We start from the raw sequence: 12,696 nt of genomic DNA on the forward strand, positions 1-12,696 counted from the left end.
CCAGCTTCCTGCTTTCTGTCCCTGAATGTAGCATTTCACTTCTTTTTGTCTCCAAAACTAGGGTAACAGTACTCATTTACATTTCTTAAGTGTTTTCAGGCTCAGGGCCAAATACCTTTTTTAGGAATGCTTTATTTTTATCTGTGTCACCACAACTCCATTTGCACACGAGGGATACCATGCACTCATAGCTTTGCGGCTGTGGATGATTCTTGCTTTGTGATCCTGGGTTGCTAAGTAGCCTGTGTTCAGAGACATAAGGAATCCTCGCCCTACTTGTCATGTAGCAATCTTGTCCAGCATTCAAAATATTTTCTCAACTTGAAAAAATTCTTAGGGCTTTCCCACTGAGGCTGAAAGGCAGTCATACATTTTATTTATTTTATTACAAGGCATGTAAATAAAAACTTGCATATTTGAAAAAAAGATATTAGATAGAAAACAGTAATAAAATTAACATTATTCTTTTAAGAAATTTGGTAATAAATACATTTCCCCTCAACATTAAAATGCTTGTTATTTTGCACAACAATAAATACAGCATAGCTCTGGCATAGAAAAAGGCCAAGGCTGGATACAAGAAGTCCATGTAGTTTCTTAAAAAAGCTCAGGTGATTTATAAAGGTTTGGCATCCTGCACTCGATGCACTTTGATACAACTTGCATGTTAATTTTAATTTTACTATGATTTTTAAATAGTCCCATAACATGAAAATACAAGAGTAAAATTTGTTTGGTTACAGGATTTTTCTTCTAAATATTTTCAAAGTAAGAGATGTGTAAACTCATTGAAACCAAATCCTTGAAATTAAAAAAAAATAATAATAATAAAAAAAAAATAGTGTCTTGGTGGCTATTCTACAAAAATGCAGGTTTTTCAGCTGTGGGTGTTCAAGCCTGACCAGCCAACCGGCAAAGGACCAATCCTCAGTCAATTCCTCTATTCTTTACACAGTTTTTTTAAAAGAAATAATAATAACAAGGAGAAAGAGTAAAGAGTGTAATATTCACTTCCCAAGTCACGATGGCTCGAGGTTCTTACACTATTATCCAAAGGTGAGAGGAGAAAGAACAAGTATATTCCAGAACACTTCCCAGTATAACTTTGGGTCATTCTGGTCTACACTTTCCCTTTAAAACTACTGATAAAAAGAAAAGGAAGAGAGATATTTCCATGCACTGTGCTGTTCTTATGCCAGCACATATCATCACAATCACAACTGTGAACCTAAGTCACTTTGATAGCCCAATCTAATATAGATTGATTGATTGTCCCACGACATAGTTAGATAATGTCCACAAAATGCCACAAGCTCCGGCAGAGTCCAGCGTTCTTAAAGTACTGATAGGTCATGGCAAGACTTGGACTTGAGTTTGAAGGCCATGTTCTTGTTGTTCTTGGCAACTATTTTGCCCCAAAACCGCCTGGCTTTCTTAGGGATGCTCTCTCTCCGTTTCTGGTACGCCAGACGCTTCTCATTCTTCTCCTTGCTGTCCCTCCGGAGCCGGACTTGCCGCACAATGCCTTCAAACAGCTCTTTCACGTTGTGCTGCACGGCTGCCGAGGTCTCAATGAACTTGCAGTCAAACACAACAGCGCAGGCTCGTCCCTCTGCAAAATTGCAAGGTGGGTATGTCACGGGGTGTCACGAGCAAGGGAAAGGCAAAGCGGCTGCGGGCTGCCACGTTCGGGGAGCCAGTGCCACTGGGGAATTCCTCAAGCCTAATATAGGCACGGATAAGACTTTAATCACCCGATGCTGCCTGCTAGCCCATGATTCATCTGCTCTGTGTCACACTGCTTTCCCAGCGAGGGGGGGGTCAATTCCCTCCTGGAAAAGCCCAGTCCTTGCCTTCAGCTGTGAAGGGAGCTGGAGCTTACAAACTTGCACTGAGACACCAAAGGCTGAGAGGTCAGCGATGACTCAAAACCACCTGGTCATCTTATGTACAGACTCCCTCATGTCACATTAAAGGGTGATGATAACACCCTCCATGCACACAGCACAGCTCTTGTCACCGTAGGAGGCAAAGCACAGCCTCCTCCATGGGTCATGGGTATAAAACAGGGTCTTGGGACAGTAGCAACTTCATTGTGAGCAGACACATTTGCAAAACTCTTAAATAAAGGCAGAAGTATGCCTATGGCTTTAGGGGTACTATGAAATTATGGTTCTTATCCTAATTACATGAACCTAAGCTAAACTTGACAGTTGTCTTTGACAGACAAGGCAATTTATTCTGTCTTCCGGCTTGCCATGAACTCATCACCAGGATGACTAAAATTACATGAATGCACCTGCCATATTTCAAAAGATTTTTCAAGTGGAGCAGAGAGGAATGAGAAGGCAAATAGGCATCCCTGGGCTGCTGATGTACTCAGCAGTTCAACTTTTTCACCTGGAGCAACAGTGACAGGAGCTGGAGGAACTGCACATTCCCCGTGGGGAAAAAAAAAAGTCTAGATCAATTGGGAGATAGAAGAGCATAAAAACTGCAGAGAGAAGAAAATGCCGAGCAGAGGAACACATATTTCTGATAGGCCAAGATGAGACGACCTAATATATTGCTATGTTTTATGTTATGTCATCTAAGTCTCAAGGAAGACTCTCCAGGAAGAGGTTTTACTGAATGCAGACCTTGAGAGCCGGAAGCAGCTTTCCCAGCAGTCTCTCTATTCCTGTGTACGGGCTTAGGGCTCCCCAGGCCTTGGGAGAGATGTATAGGTTGGTTATTCTTTTGTATGTAGCAGAGGGAGGGCTGGTTTATTATCCTAAAACCAGGCAGCAAGGAGACCTCTCCTGAAAGGCTGCATAGTCCCTGCCCAGACTAGCAAGACAAAGGGTGAGAGGAAATTTTAATTCATCAGGGACCTGGGTAAATGAAGATGTAATCTTTGGCAGCAGACTAAAAGGGGCTAAACTCATTATGCATAAATATTGGAAATCCAAAGGGTTTCCAGCTACCAGAGAAATTGCATACTTCAGTAGTCTTACACTAGGAGCTGGAAGGGAAGAAATTCAAGCTGCTTTTCTGATGGTACTTAATAAATTTAGGAAAGGGATTATCTGACATGTAACAGTATTACCAAGGGAAGCTTAAGGACCTGACAGACCCCTCCCAGTCCTCTGCCCTCTGTTCCAGTCCTCTGTTGTTTTATTGCTCTTTTATTGCCCAGTCCTGATCACAGCATACTCCCTCAGCCAGAGCTCTGCATTTCATTCAAGAGCTACTAGATGTCTCTTAACGTTTACATCATTTTTATCCTCATCATTTTCCTTACCTGCCACTGAAACTTCGCGGCACCTAACAAGGTCACTTTTGTTGCCAACCAAAATAATGGGAATGTCTTCTTTCTGGCGTGCCCTGCGGAGCTGTATTCTGAGTTCGGAGGCCTTCTCAAAGCTTGCTCGGTCTGTGATGGAGTAGACAATCAAGTACGCATCTCCCACTTGCATGCAGTGGTCTCGAATCCATTCTCCCTCACGCTGTTCAAATGAAATGGTCAGACATTGTTATGGCCAGAGCAGATTTTATTTAGAAAGTATAACATTAGAGAACCCAAATACATTCCTGCTGTAACTGTAATGGGTACAGTGGTTTGAATCACAGCTATACTAGAAGTAATTCCAATGTGGTGATGGTATGAATACTTCACCACAAAGGAGGGCAAAACCTGCCCCAAATAATTCATTGTGCTGGCTTTAGATTGGAATGAACATGATCTGAAAAATGACTTGAATGTTTTGTTTTATCATTAAACAAATAAAGAAGGCTTGCGCTTCTCAGGCTCACACTACAGAGCTGTTAGCCATGCTTGGCTTGGTGTGGAGGTGAGGTTAATCCTATATTTTCCCTGATCCTGAATATGGAAAACATCAACTTTCTTTCCTAAAAGATACCTACTTTTGATATTAGCAGTCACTCATGCACTCTTTTCTTTCGGCATTTTACTAGAACACATAAAAGTACCTTATTATCCCACATGTCGATCAGTATGATGGTTGCACTTTCCCCATCCACCATCAGGGTTCTTTCATATGTGTCTTCTGGAAAGAAAAGCAGAAATGTTTGGAATATATTATTTTGTGGCATCATATACATTACAAAAAAACAAGTAGTTGAAGACGTATAATTTGTTCATAGTTCAAGATATTGAGCCAGGTTTTGTGCTGGCTCACATTCAGTTCTTTCCTCATTTCCATCAGCACTGAACTCGCTCTCAGTTCATTACTGGTTGTCCTATTTTCCATGATATATGAAGGAGGCTGAAAGATCAGGAAATGAAATGTTCGTTATTTTGGCTGATACTCTTTTTATCTTATGTGGGAGAGAAAAAATAGAAAGAGTGGAAGAAATAACCAAAGGCTGAACATTTGCCCCATGGGAGCAGCGGAGTCCAGAGAGGCTGAGTAATGGAAAATATTTGCTTTCGCTTTAGCAGGGACAGTTTATGGGTGAACAGTCACTGCTGCTGAGAGCAATCAGCTAACAGCCTACCAAGCAACGAGAACAGGGTTTTATGAGACAAGAGCTGCTGAGTTTTAGAGAGGCTGAGACTTCTGCTGAGTCCTAGCTCTCTCCAATGTCACAGTTTCCCACATTAAATTTGACGTCAAAAAGCAAAGGAACCAAGAAACCACAGAAGTTCAGTTATTTTGTACTGAAGCCACAAAAATTCATACCTAGATTATACATGCCATGTGACAAAGTTCTGCTCAGATCTGGAGGAGTCGATCTTCCGACTCATAATTTCAATCAACACTTGCTGTGAAATCTCAGTCTAGCTTCTGCTTCAAATACTAATATTCCTTCTTTCCCCCAAACCTGGGGACATCTGGATGAGCAATATGGGGTTTGGACCCATCTCTAGTCTTGTGTTGCTGGTCAGTGAAAAACATTAGGCTTTGGGCTTCTGAGCAAACCACCCCTCTCACTGCGATGTTTAAGAGGTCTGTCTCAATGGCGTTTGTAGATGGGACTGTGTCTTAACCCTCGCCTCATAAAACTTCTCCTGGGCATTAATGGAGCAAACTTTCCCCTAAATTGTTATCAGAGTCTTTCCTCAAAACCAGGAATCCACATACATGCAAAAGAATGAGCCAAAAATACTACACATTTTAAATAAAATCAGAAAGACCCCAGGCTTGACACAGCTTAAAATGGAGAGACTAAAAACACAAAGCTAATCGAGAGGAGCAGTTTCCCTTGCAGGCACAATAGCAAGAGACTTGTGTTCAGGAGTTAGATTGATCTTACAGCCAGTCGCAAAGCCAGTCCACAAAAGCAGCCGTGTTCCCTCTGCGAGCTGGCTGCCGTGAAACCATCCTCTCTCGTAATAATATTTCCAGTTTACAAGCTAAAGTTTGGGGAATAGTTTCTTCAACTGATTGAGCATCTGCGTGGGAACAAGCTCCATATACACCAGAGGACAGGATCCAGAGGACTCCTTTTCCATTCTGTTACACATGGAGAGGCTACAAATACACAATCTCACTCTTTGAAAATATTATGTCAAAATGGTCACATTCAATGCTGATTTGCACTTTGGTCAATCCTAAAGGACTTCTGTAGGATATAAAACACACCGAAAGTGAGCAATTTGTTGGTCTCATGCTTATTTCGAAGCTGACACTAAAAAAGGAGAGAAATGTAACAACAGAAAGTTTTCTGATACCTCAGAAGAGCTGGCCTTGGCTAGACTCCAAGCAATATCGCTGGGAGTGCAAAGGAAAGAGGAAACCATACAGCTTCGCAGGGAGGAGAAGGAAACTGTCTGACAAGGGTGGGCAAAGCAAATCAGCTGCCTTTTCTGACTGCTTGACCAAGGGTCCTACTCTCGTTCACTGGTGTAGCACCGGGAAAGCTTTTATCAGAGATACTCCAGGCTGAGGAGCTGGTGGGATTATGGGCAAAGCCAGTGGTAGAAGCTGAAGACAAAGCACACTTGAATAACTGTCCTGGTTTTGCCTAATTCAGAGTGACTGCACAGTGGGGAATTTCAAATCCCCCCAAAGGCAAAGATCTGTGCCTCCAGCCTGTGACAGCAAGCAAGGAAAATGTGGGTCCAACCTTCCTGATGCTGGGCTGTATTAAAACCTGGAGAGGTAAAGACACAGAAAGGTGTCCTGCCTGTGCCCAGAATCTCTCTGTGCTAGCACTGGCACCATTGCACCAATGAGAGGAAAGGGACATGGGAGAGATGAGGAGAGTCCTGCACGCTGATGCACAAAACCAGCCAGCAACCTGCACGTCCTCTGAAGGAGACTGCATCTGCCCCCTTAGAGCCACAGAGGATTTCTGTTGCTGCACGACCATTCCACATCAGCATCCCACGCACAACACAGCTCAGGGCTTGGTGCCACAGCTTCACCTTCTGCATGATCTGATCTTTGGGATTAAACACCCCTCTGCAATCCTAAACAAAGCAGAGGATAGCAAGGGAGAAGCACCAAAGAAAAACCTACAGCTTGTGCCTTTTTCCCCTGTTTGGACAACAAGTATTTTCCTACACTGCTGAAGGAACTTCTTCTGTTTTTCCCCTGGGGGAACCCATGCTGGTTAAGGAGACCTATTTTACTCAAACTCCATACAGCTTATGCTGAAGTAATGTGTTTATACAGAAAGGCTGAGATTACTTCTAATGGCAAGTATTTTTGAGGTGACTAAAGGACTCAGCAGTGGCTTTTTCTTTATATATTATTTCTAAGCATTTCATTCTCATAGACCACCATGAGGTCAGTTGTTTTCTCTCCCCCATAGAAAGCTGGAGTCAGTGGCAACACAAATGTTGGACCAGCATGAAAGCTGAACCAGCCTCTTGTGTAGCATCATCACAGGCAGGAATGAGGCAGCTTCCAACAGGTATTTTGAAAGCAAATAGCATGAGAATCTCAACTGCTGTCTTTCAGAGACTTACAGTTGTTGTTGGTGAGTATCTTACTCATCTCATTTTGCTTACTTTTTTTTTTTTTAAGACAGATGCATGCGTTTAATCAGTTTTGATGATCAGATCCAAATGATTGTTACCCCAATTTTAGATTAAATGGCCTCTCTGATTTTCTGTGCTGATTACTACTGGCAGGGCTGATTGTGAGCAAACACGGACACCCCAGGGCATAACGACCTACCTCCCAGCACCTCACAGTCGCTGTCGATGCTGTCGTGCACGCCTGCAAAGATGTTGGCTAGCGAGGACTTGCCTACGCCATGCTCCCCGATCAGCACCACCCGGTAGCAATTGCTGCCAGACTCAGAGGAGATGACGGAGTCAGACGACTCCGAGGACCAGCTCCTTCTGTAGTATTCATCAGGATTGATGGTGTATCGCTTCTGCGGGTTGTACTCATTGGAGTCTTTCTGGACCAGCAGATTCTTGCCATCAGCAGGGATGCTCCACCGCTGCTGCTGCTGCTGCAGGCTGCTGTTGTGGGTGCGACGCATGGTAACGTTGTTGAGGGTCATTTTTTACCCCTAGTGAGAAATAGGGAAAACACAAGCATTATCCACAAAACGTTTAGAAATGCATTAAGACCCTCTTATCAACCTGAGGGCAGCTCTTCCTGCTTTTCTATAGGGATCTAATATACAACAAAAGAAAAATTAGACTTTCTACACTCTTTTGTAGTTGCTAGTACACAAAGAAATATTTTTACTTAGTGAGTCAGAGGCTTTTTCCTAGGGATGATACCACCCTCACATGCTAAATCCTATCCTTGTTTAGCCTTTACAAGCTCACAGCTGGGCTAGGTGCAGCCCAGCCCTGGAGAGAGTGAGGTGGCCCAGGAGGAGAAGGAAGGGGCAGTGCTCACCAGAGCTGTCCTACACGGGAGCTGCATCCCTGCTGAGAGGCAGCCTACGGTAGAGGCAGCACCTACAGGTACTGGTCCCAAACCTTTGTGCTTAACTGGGGGCAAACAGAGGCACTGGTCCCAGCTGCCTCCAACTCCCAGCACAGTTGGGTGTACAGCATCTTTCACATTGTCTCAATTAAGAGCTGAAACTTTTGGGGAAAGCAATAAGGTATCACACGCTGCACCCTTAGACAAAGTTGATATGAGAAAAGAGCCATGCAAGCAAGTCTTGCTATGATGGGGTGTATTTGGGTCTCGTCTATGGCTGGGTAAACAAAGAACGACTCTGCTTCAGACAGTGGCTTTTTGGCTGATAAGAGGTAATATAGTCAATCCAACAGCTTTTCCGAGGAGGTACAGATTTCTAGCCACTACAGGAGGTAGCACTGGGAGAAAAAGCTCATAAATTTACAGTTATTAAATCAACAATTTAATTTACTGCACAATTAGCTAGATAGGTTCACTCTTCTTATCTAAGCATGGGTCCTAATTACATTTTACTCAGCAAATTATTTTGCTGTGCTTGGAGGCAGAGGACAGTGATGTCATCCTCACAGGCCAACAGCTACCATTTTTAGGAAAGTTACTTTGACGCACTCCAGTTCCCAAAGAGACAGTTATTTAGACATTTTGCTTTTTGCCATATATCTGACGTTTCTCAGCTCTCTTCTCCATATTAGTAAATTGGATAACTGTCCATAAAACACATCCGACCACTTTCAAACCCAAATAATAGGTAGTGAATGAATAAGAGTACAGCAAGGCAAGAAAACAACATGTACAAATCACTATTCCTCTTCTCACAAAACTGCCTGTAAACTTCTCTGAATGAACGCACAACAGGACATAGAACAAATATACAGAAAAAGCATACTCTGTCTGAACTTATTACTGCACACGCAATGTTTTCTCTGTGATGCGCAGTACTTGGTGACAAAATGAGATCACCTGCATAGTCTCAGTAACTTTGTCAGCAAGAAACATATCTAAACTAGAAATCGTGCTGGATGCAAAGGCTGCTTCATCAACAAAATGAAATATTTACTGCAGTTGAATTTTAAAATGCATTTTTCCTTGATGAAAAGACCAGATGAGAAAAGCCTGTTCCAATTCAGTCACACAGCAAAACCTAACTCACAACTTGCAATAAACAGTCCCGCACTAAACAGTCACAAACATGAACATTTTACAGTTTTGCCCCTGACAAATTATCATCCCTCACTAAAAAAAAAAAAAGCCAAATGAGTCCCTATTGCACATTGCATCCCAAGTTCAAACTGGTTTTGATACCCCACACTGCATTATAGCTGTCTGGGTCTCTAGCATCGACAGTTAAAGACTGCATCTGAAGCAACGCTGCCTTACTTCTGCCGGGCTCCTCCAAGCAGCCGGGTCCTTCACTCGCACTGCCCTTCTCTCTCGGTGGGCTGCGGTGCGCTGAGCTGCTCGGCTGAAGTAAATCCTCTCCCGCTTCGGGGCTGCCTCTTTAATTCTTTCTCAGCAAACCTGGTTTATATTAAGCCCATCTGATCAGAGACAGGGCTTTTCCGTGACGTGGTTGGCCTTTCCATACAACAGCCAGCCCCCAGCTGGGAGGAAGCAGACATGCAGAAGAGCAAAAACTTGCAAACAATCTCGAAAGACTTACTCAAAATCATATGATTGTCCTAATATTGCCAGTAAAATAAACACATTTGGTTCTTGCATGATAAAAACAGGGAAGTGGAAAAAAAACCTAAATAACACAGGCCATTTCGCTTCACTCAGTTTTTCAGTCAAATGTTATCGAAATTAATGATGTTTTAAAAATGACTTGTTTTATTAATGCATAAAATGCTGTACATGCATTATGTTCTCTGTCTGCAAAATACACTTAACCCTCTGCTGGACAAAACTTTTCTTTGGGATAAAATATCTGATTGTTATTTTTGAATTATCCTAAAAATAGGAATAGTCTTCTGTTTTTTTATAAAGTCAAAATCTAATATATACAATCTTTTTTTCTCTGTCAGCCTCCAAGTGACTGCACCCCACTCCCTGAACTGCCTAACCAGCTCTCACTTCTGCTGCAACTCTTTACAAACAGGGGCTTGATAAAGCATCTGACTACAAATTCAGCATTACTCCAGCTGGATGGTGGCAAAGATGCATCAGAACACAAAAAGTCTGCACGAAGTCAGCGTAGCACGGTGCTGATTCTGTCCACAGTTCATTACGAAATATGAATATGTAGCGTACATGCCATAGACCTAGGGTCTGCTCCTTACATTTTTATCATCTCACAGCTCACTGGCAGAAGAAATTTTGCCAGAAGGAAAAAAAAAAATACAAACCTGTAATATGTGCTTCCAGGTGACTATTCTAACAATGTCTGCAAAATATTTCTTGATTAACAAATGAAGAATAATAAACTTTCCCAGAACTACTCGGTAGGGATACCACAACTCTTACAAAAGCATACAGAAACTCTATAGTCAACTCTCAATTATCCAGACTCCAGATAAACTATGATGAGCTCAAAACCAAGCTCCTACAGTTTTCCTGTATATTTACAATCTCCTAGTTACTCAGCCCCCGACCAAGAAGTGACTAATTCTTATCCCGCACGTCTGAAGTCTGAACAACTTCACTGCTGAGCAGGGGCAAGAATTTATTTTCTCATGAGCCTATTCCTCTCAGTTCTAGGCAAGCTAGCCTTTAACTGACAACACACCTTTATTAAAGAGATCAGTGACATGCAGAAAAGAATATCTATTGCTATGATAGCAGCCTAGCACTTATTTCACATTCCTCCACAGTAAAATTTTTTGAGTTTCCCCTGAAAAAGCAGACTTTTATTAAATTCTTCAGTTGAAATCTGCTTGCTTTGTTTCCCTCTTGGCTTTATTTCATTCCTGTGGCTTTCATGAGGATTTTCAGGGCCCTGCTGAGCCCATTCTCAAGTTTAAAGAGCCATCTCTCATCAATTTACATGGAAATTATTGAGACCTACCGAGGGGAGAATTAGACTAAAATATGTCCTGATTTTCCTTCACTTGCATTTCACTGCTTGGCAGCAGCTGAACTGGCCCCGAGTCCTGCATCTCCACCTCCCCTGTCCCTGGCAGGGCAGGCTCCGCGTCTCTGCTGCCGTGTGACAATCCCAAAGAGCACAAAGGCACACATCCCTTGGCGTAGCGTGCACAGAGTGCCTGTTAACACTTGCTGCACAAAAAGAAACAAGATCTCTATCGGGGAAGGTTTATGGCATGGCCAGCGGTTTGCAAGAGGGAGCACTTTGCTCTTTTGCTTTCGGCACACTCAGCGCTGCTTCTGAAGTTGCTCGGGCTTTTGTTGCTGGAAATCGTGAAGGTGAGTGGGTGGCTGGAGTACTGCGTTCTGTACCTCGGGTTCACTTAACTCAGTCTTTAAGTTGCCCGTAATTTGTCACCGTGAGTTAAAACTGAAAAACCGGTCCACTGCAGGACTAGAGAGATTTATGGCCAGACTGAACTCAGCAGAACTCTAGGCTCAAAGGTCTCACCCAAATGTTTAGCATATATCATAGCAGAAAGCAGTAACAGCAGAAATAAACCAAAGTCAGAAAAGCCTTTATGTTTAGTTATGGTTAGTGTTAGATCAGGAATTGCTAGACATCATCTTCCATACCCTCTTCATAAAATTCAAGGCAGACAAAAAAACCACAGCTCTTCATCGACTACACAATATATCTCTTCTATAAAGCCATCCATAAGGGTTGTGCCAGCTGTGGCATGAAGTGCTTGCACTTGGGAAACTTGCACTTGTGTTTTCCATTGTACTGTCTCTTCCAAGCCTCTTCTGATTTTCCAACTGGACAATTAACTCTTCAGACCCCGTTCCATACTACTGTCTGCCTCCACATGATGAACAGCTCTTGTTCCTCAGAGTATGCCATCAGCATTCATTAATTTCAATTGTTACAATGTGGGGAAAACATTTCCTTACTTTTTTTTTTTTTTTAAAGCTGGGGAGAGGTGCAGGATTTTCAACCTCCTGGTACTTATTTATGAGGGAAAACAGTGCCTTGATTAATGAAACATTTAAACTGAGCTCTTCTCAATAGGGCTGACTATAGGCTTGGATTCCAAATACAATCCCATAAATGGATGGAGACTGATGCAGTCCTGAACTGCTCAGCCCTCTTGCACTCTTCACTGGTCAACACATCTGCAACCCAAACTGCCTGAGACACAGGCACAAGAAGAGACAAACCATAAGGCCAGGTGCTGTCATAAAGCACACGAGTGCCCGGATGTTATTGCCTAGTGCAATATTAAAACTCAGAGCGATTGCTTTTCACCCATCTTATCCATTCTGTGCTTCAATAATCACGTCTTAAAGGAATGCTCCCTCCAGCCAGGATGAAGTAAACATCACAGAGTAACAGCTCTGCAATCCCTCTCCAGCTAGTTACAATCAGATCAGGTGATGCCCAGAGCAGTCAGGCAGAAATTTTCCGTTGGTTATAAAACAGTAGTGCTTCTTGCTGACACTTAATTAGCCATTTTGTATTTATGTAGATTAAGGCAAAAGTAGTTCCTCATAGTTGCTACACCGGCATGAGGATCATGCGTAGAGGGGACCTCAACCAACTTGGAGGGCAAGGGGGAAAAAAACTCAGAAAAAGCTGGAAAAACAAAATTCAGGTTTATTTTCATAGAAATTGAATGCAGAGTGTCTGAAAGAGCACTTTCTCCCTATACATTTAGCAGAAGAGTATGTCTTCATTTTTCCCCTCAGAGGACCTAACTTAGTAGACTATGTTCCCAACATTTAGTTGCCTGTAAAGGCAATGAATGAACTGCACCGCCTTCCTTTCTTC

At 42.8% G+C, this 12,696-nt stretch overlaps 1 protein-coding gene across 1 annotated transcript; it reads right to left on the minus strand.

Annotated features, from left to right (window-relative positions):
- Window positions 1-354: 354 nt before the first annotated feature.
- Window positions 355-9,348, minus strand: GEM (GTP binding protein overexpressed in skeletal muscle). The gene is made up of 5 exons (XM_010130254.2): window positions 9,219-9,348; window positions 7,131-7,473; window positions 3,973-4,049; window positions 3,284-3,488; window positions 355-1,612 (listed from the first exon to the last, which is right to left on the minus strand). Exons 2-5 carry the CDS (start codon window positions 7,462-7,464, stop codon window positions 1,335-1,337), a joined length of 894 nt encoding a protein of 297 aa, XP_010128556.1. The 5' UTR covers window positions 7,465-7,473; window positions 9,219-9,348; the 3' UTR covers window positions 355-1,334.
- Between the last annotated feature and the right edge of the window lie 3,348 nt (window positions 9,349-12,696).

This window comes from Chlamydotis macqueenii, chromosome 2 (genome assembly GCF_036417535.1).
Source record: "Chlamydotis macqueenii isolate bChlMac1 chromosome 2, bChlMac1.mat, whole genome shotgun sequence".
Classification (NCBI taxonomy): domain Eukaryota; kingdom Metazoa; phylum Chordata; class Aves; order Otidiformes; family Otididae; genus Chlamydotis; species Chlamydotis macqueenii.

Bases quoted from the DNA above. Each gene is read 5' to 3' on its own strand.
- GEM (XM_010130254.2), bottom strand. From the start codon at position 7,464: ATGACCCTCAACAACGTTACCATGCGTCGCACCCACAACAGCAGCCTG. The intron at 4,050-7,130 runs GTAGGTCGTTAT...TTTTCTTTCCAG, and splicing joins CGACTGTGAGGTGCTGGGAG to AAGACACATATGAAAGAACC. The intron at 3,489-3,972 runs GTACTTTTATGT...TCATTTGAACAG, and splicing joins TCGACATGTGGGATAATAAG to CGTGAGGGAGAATGGATTCG.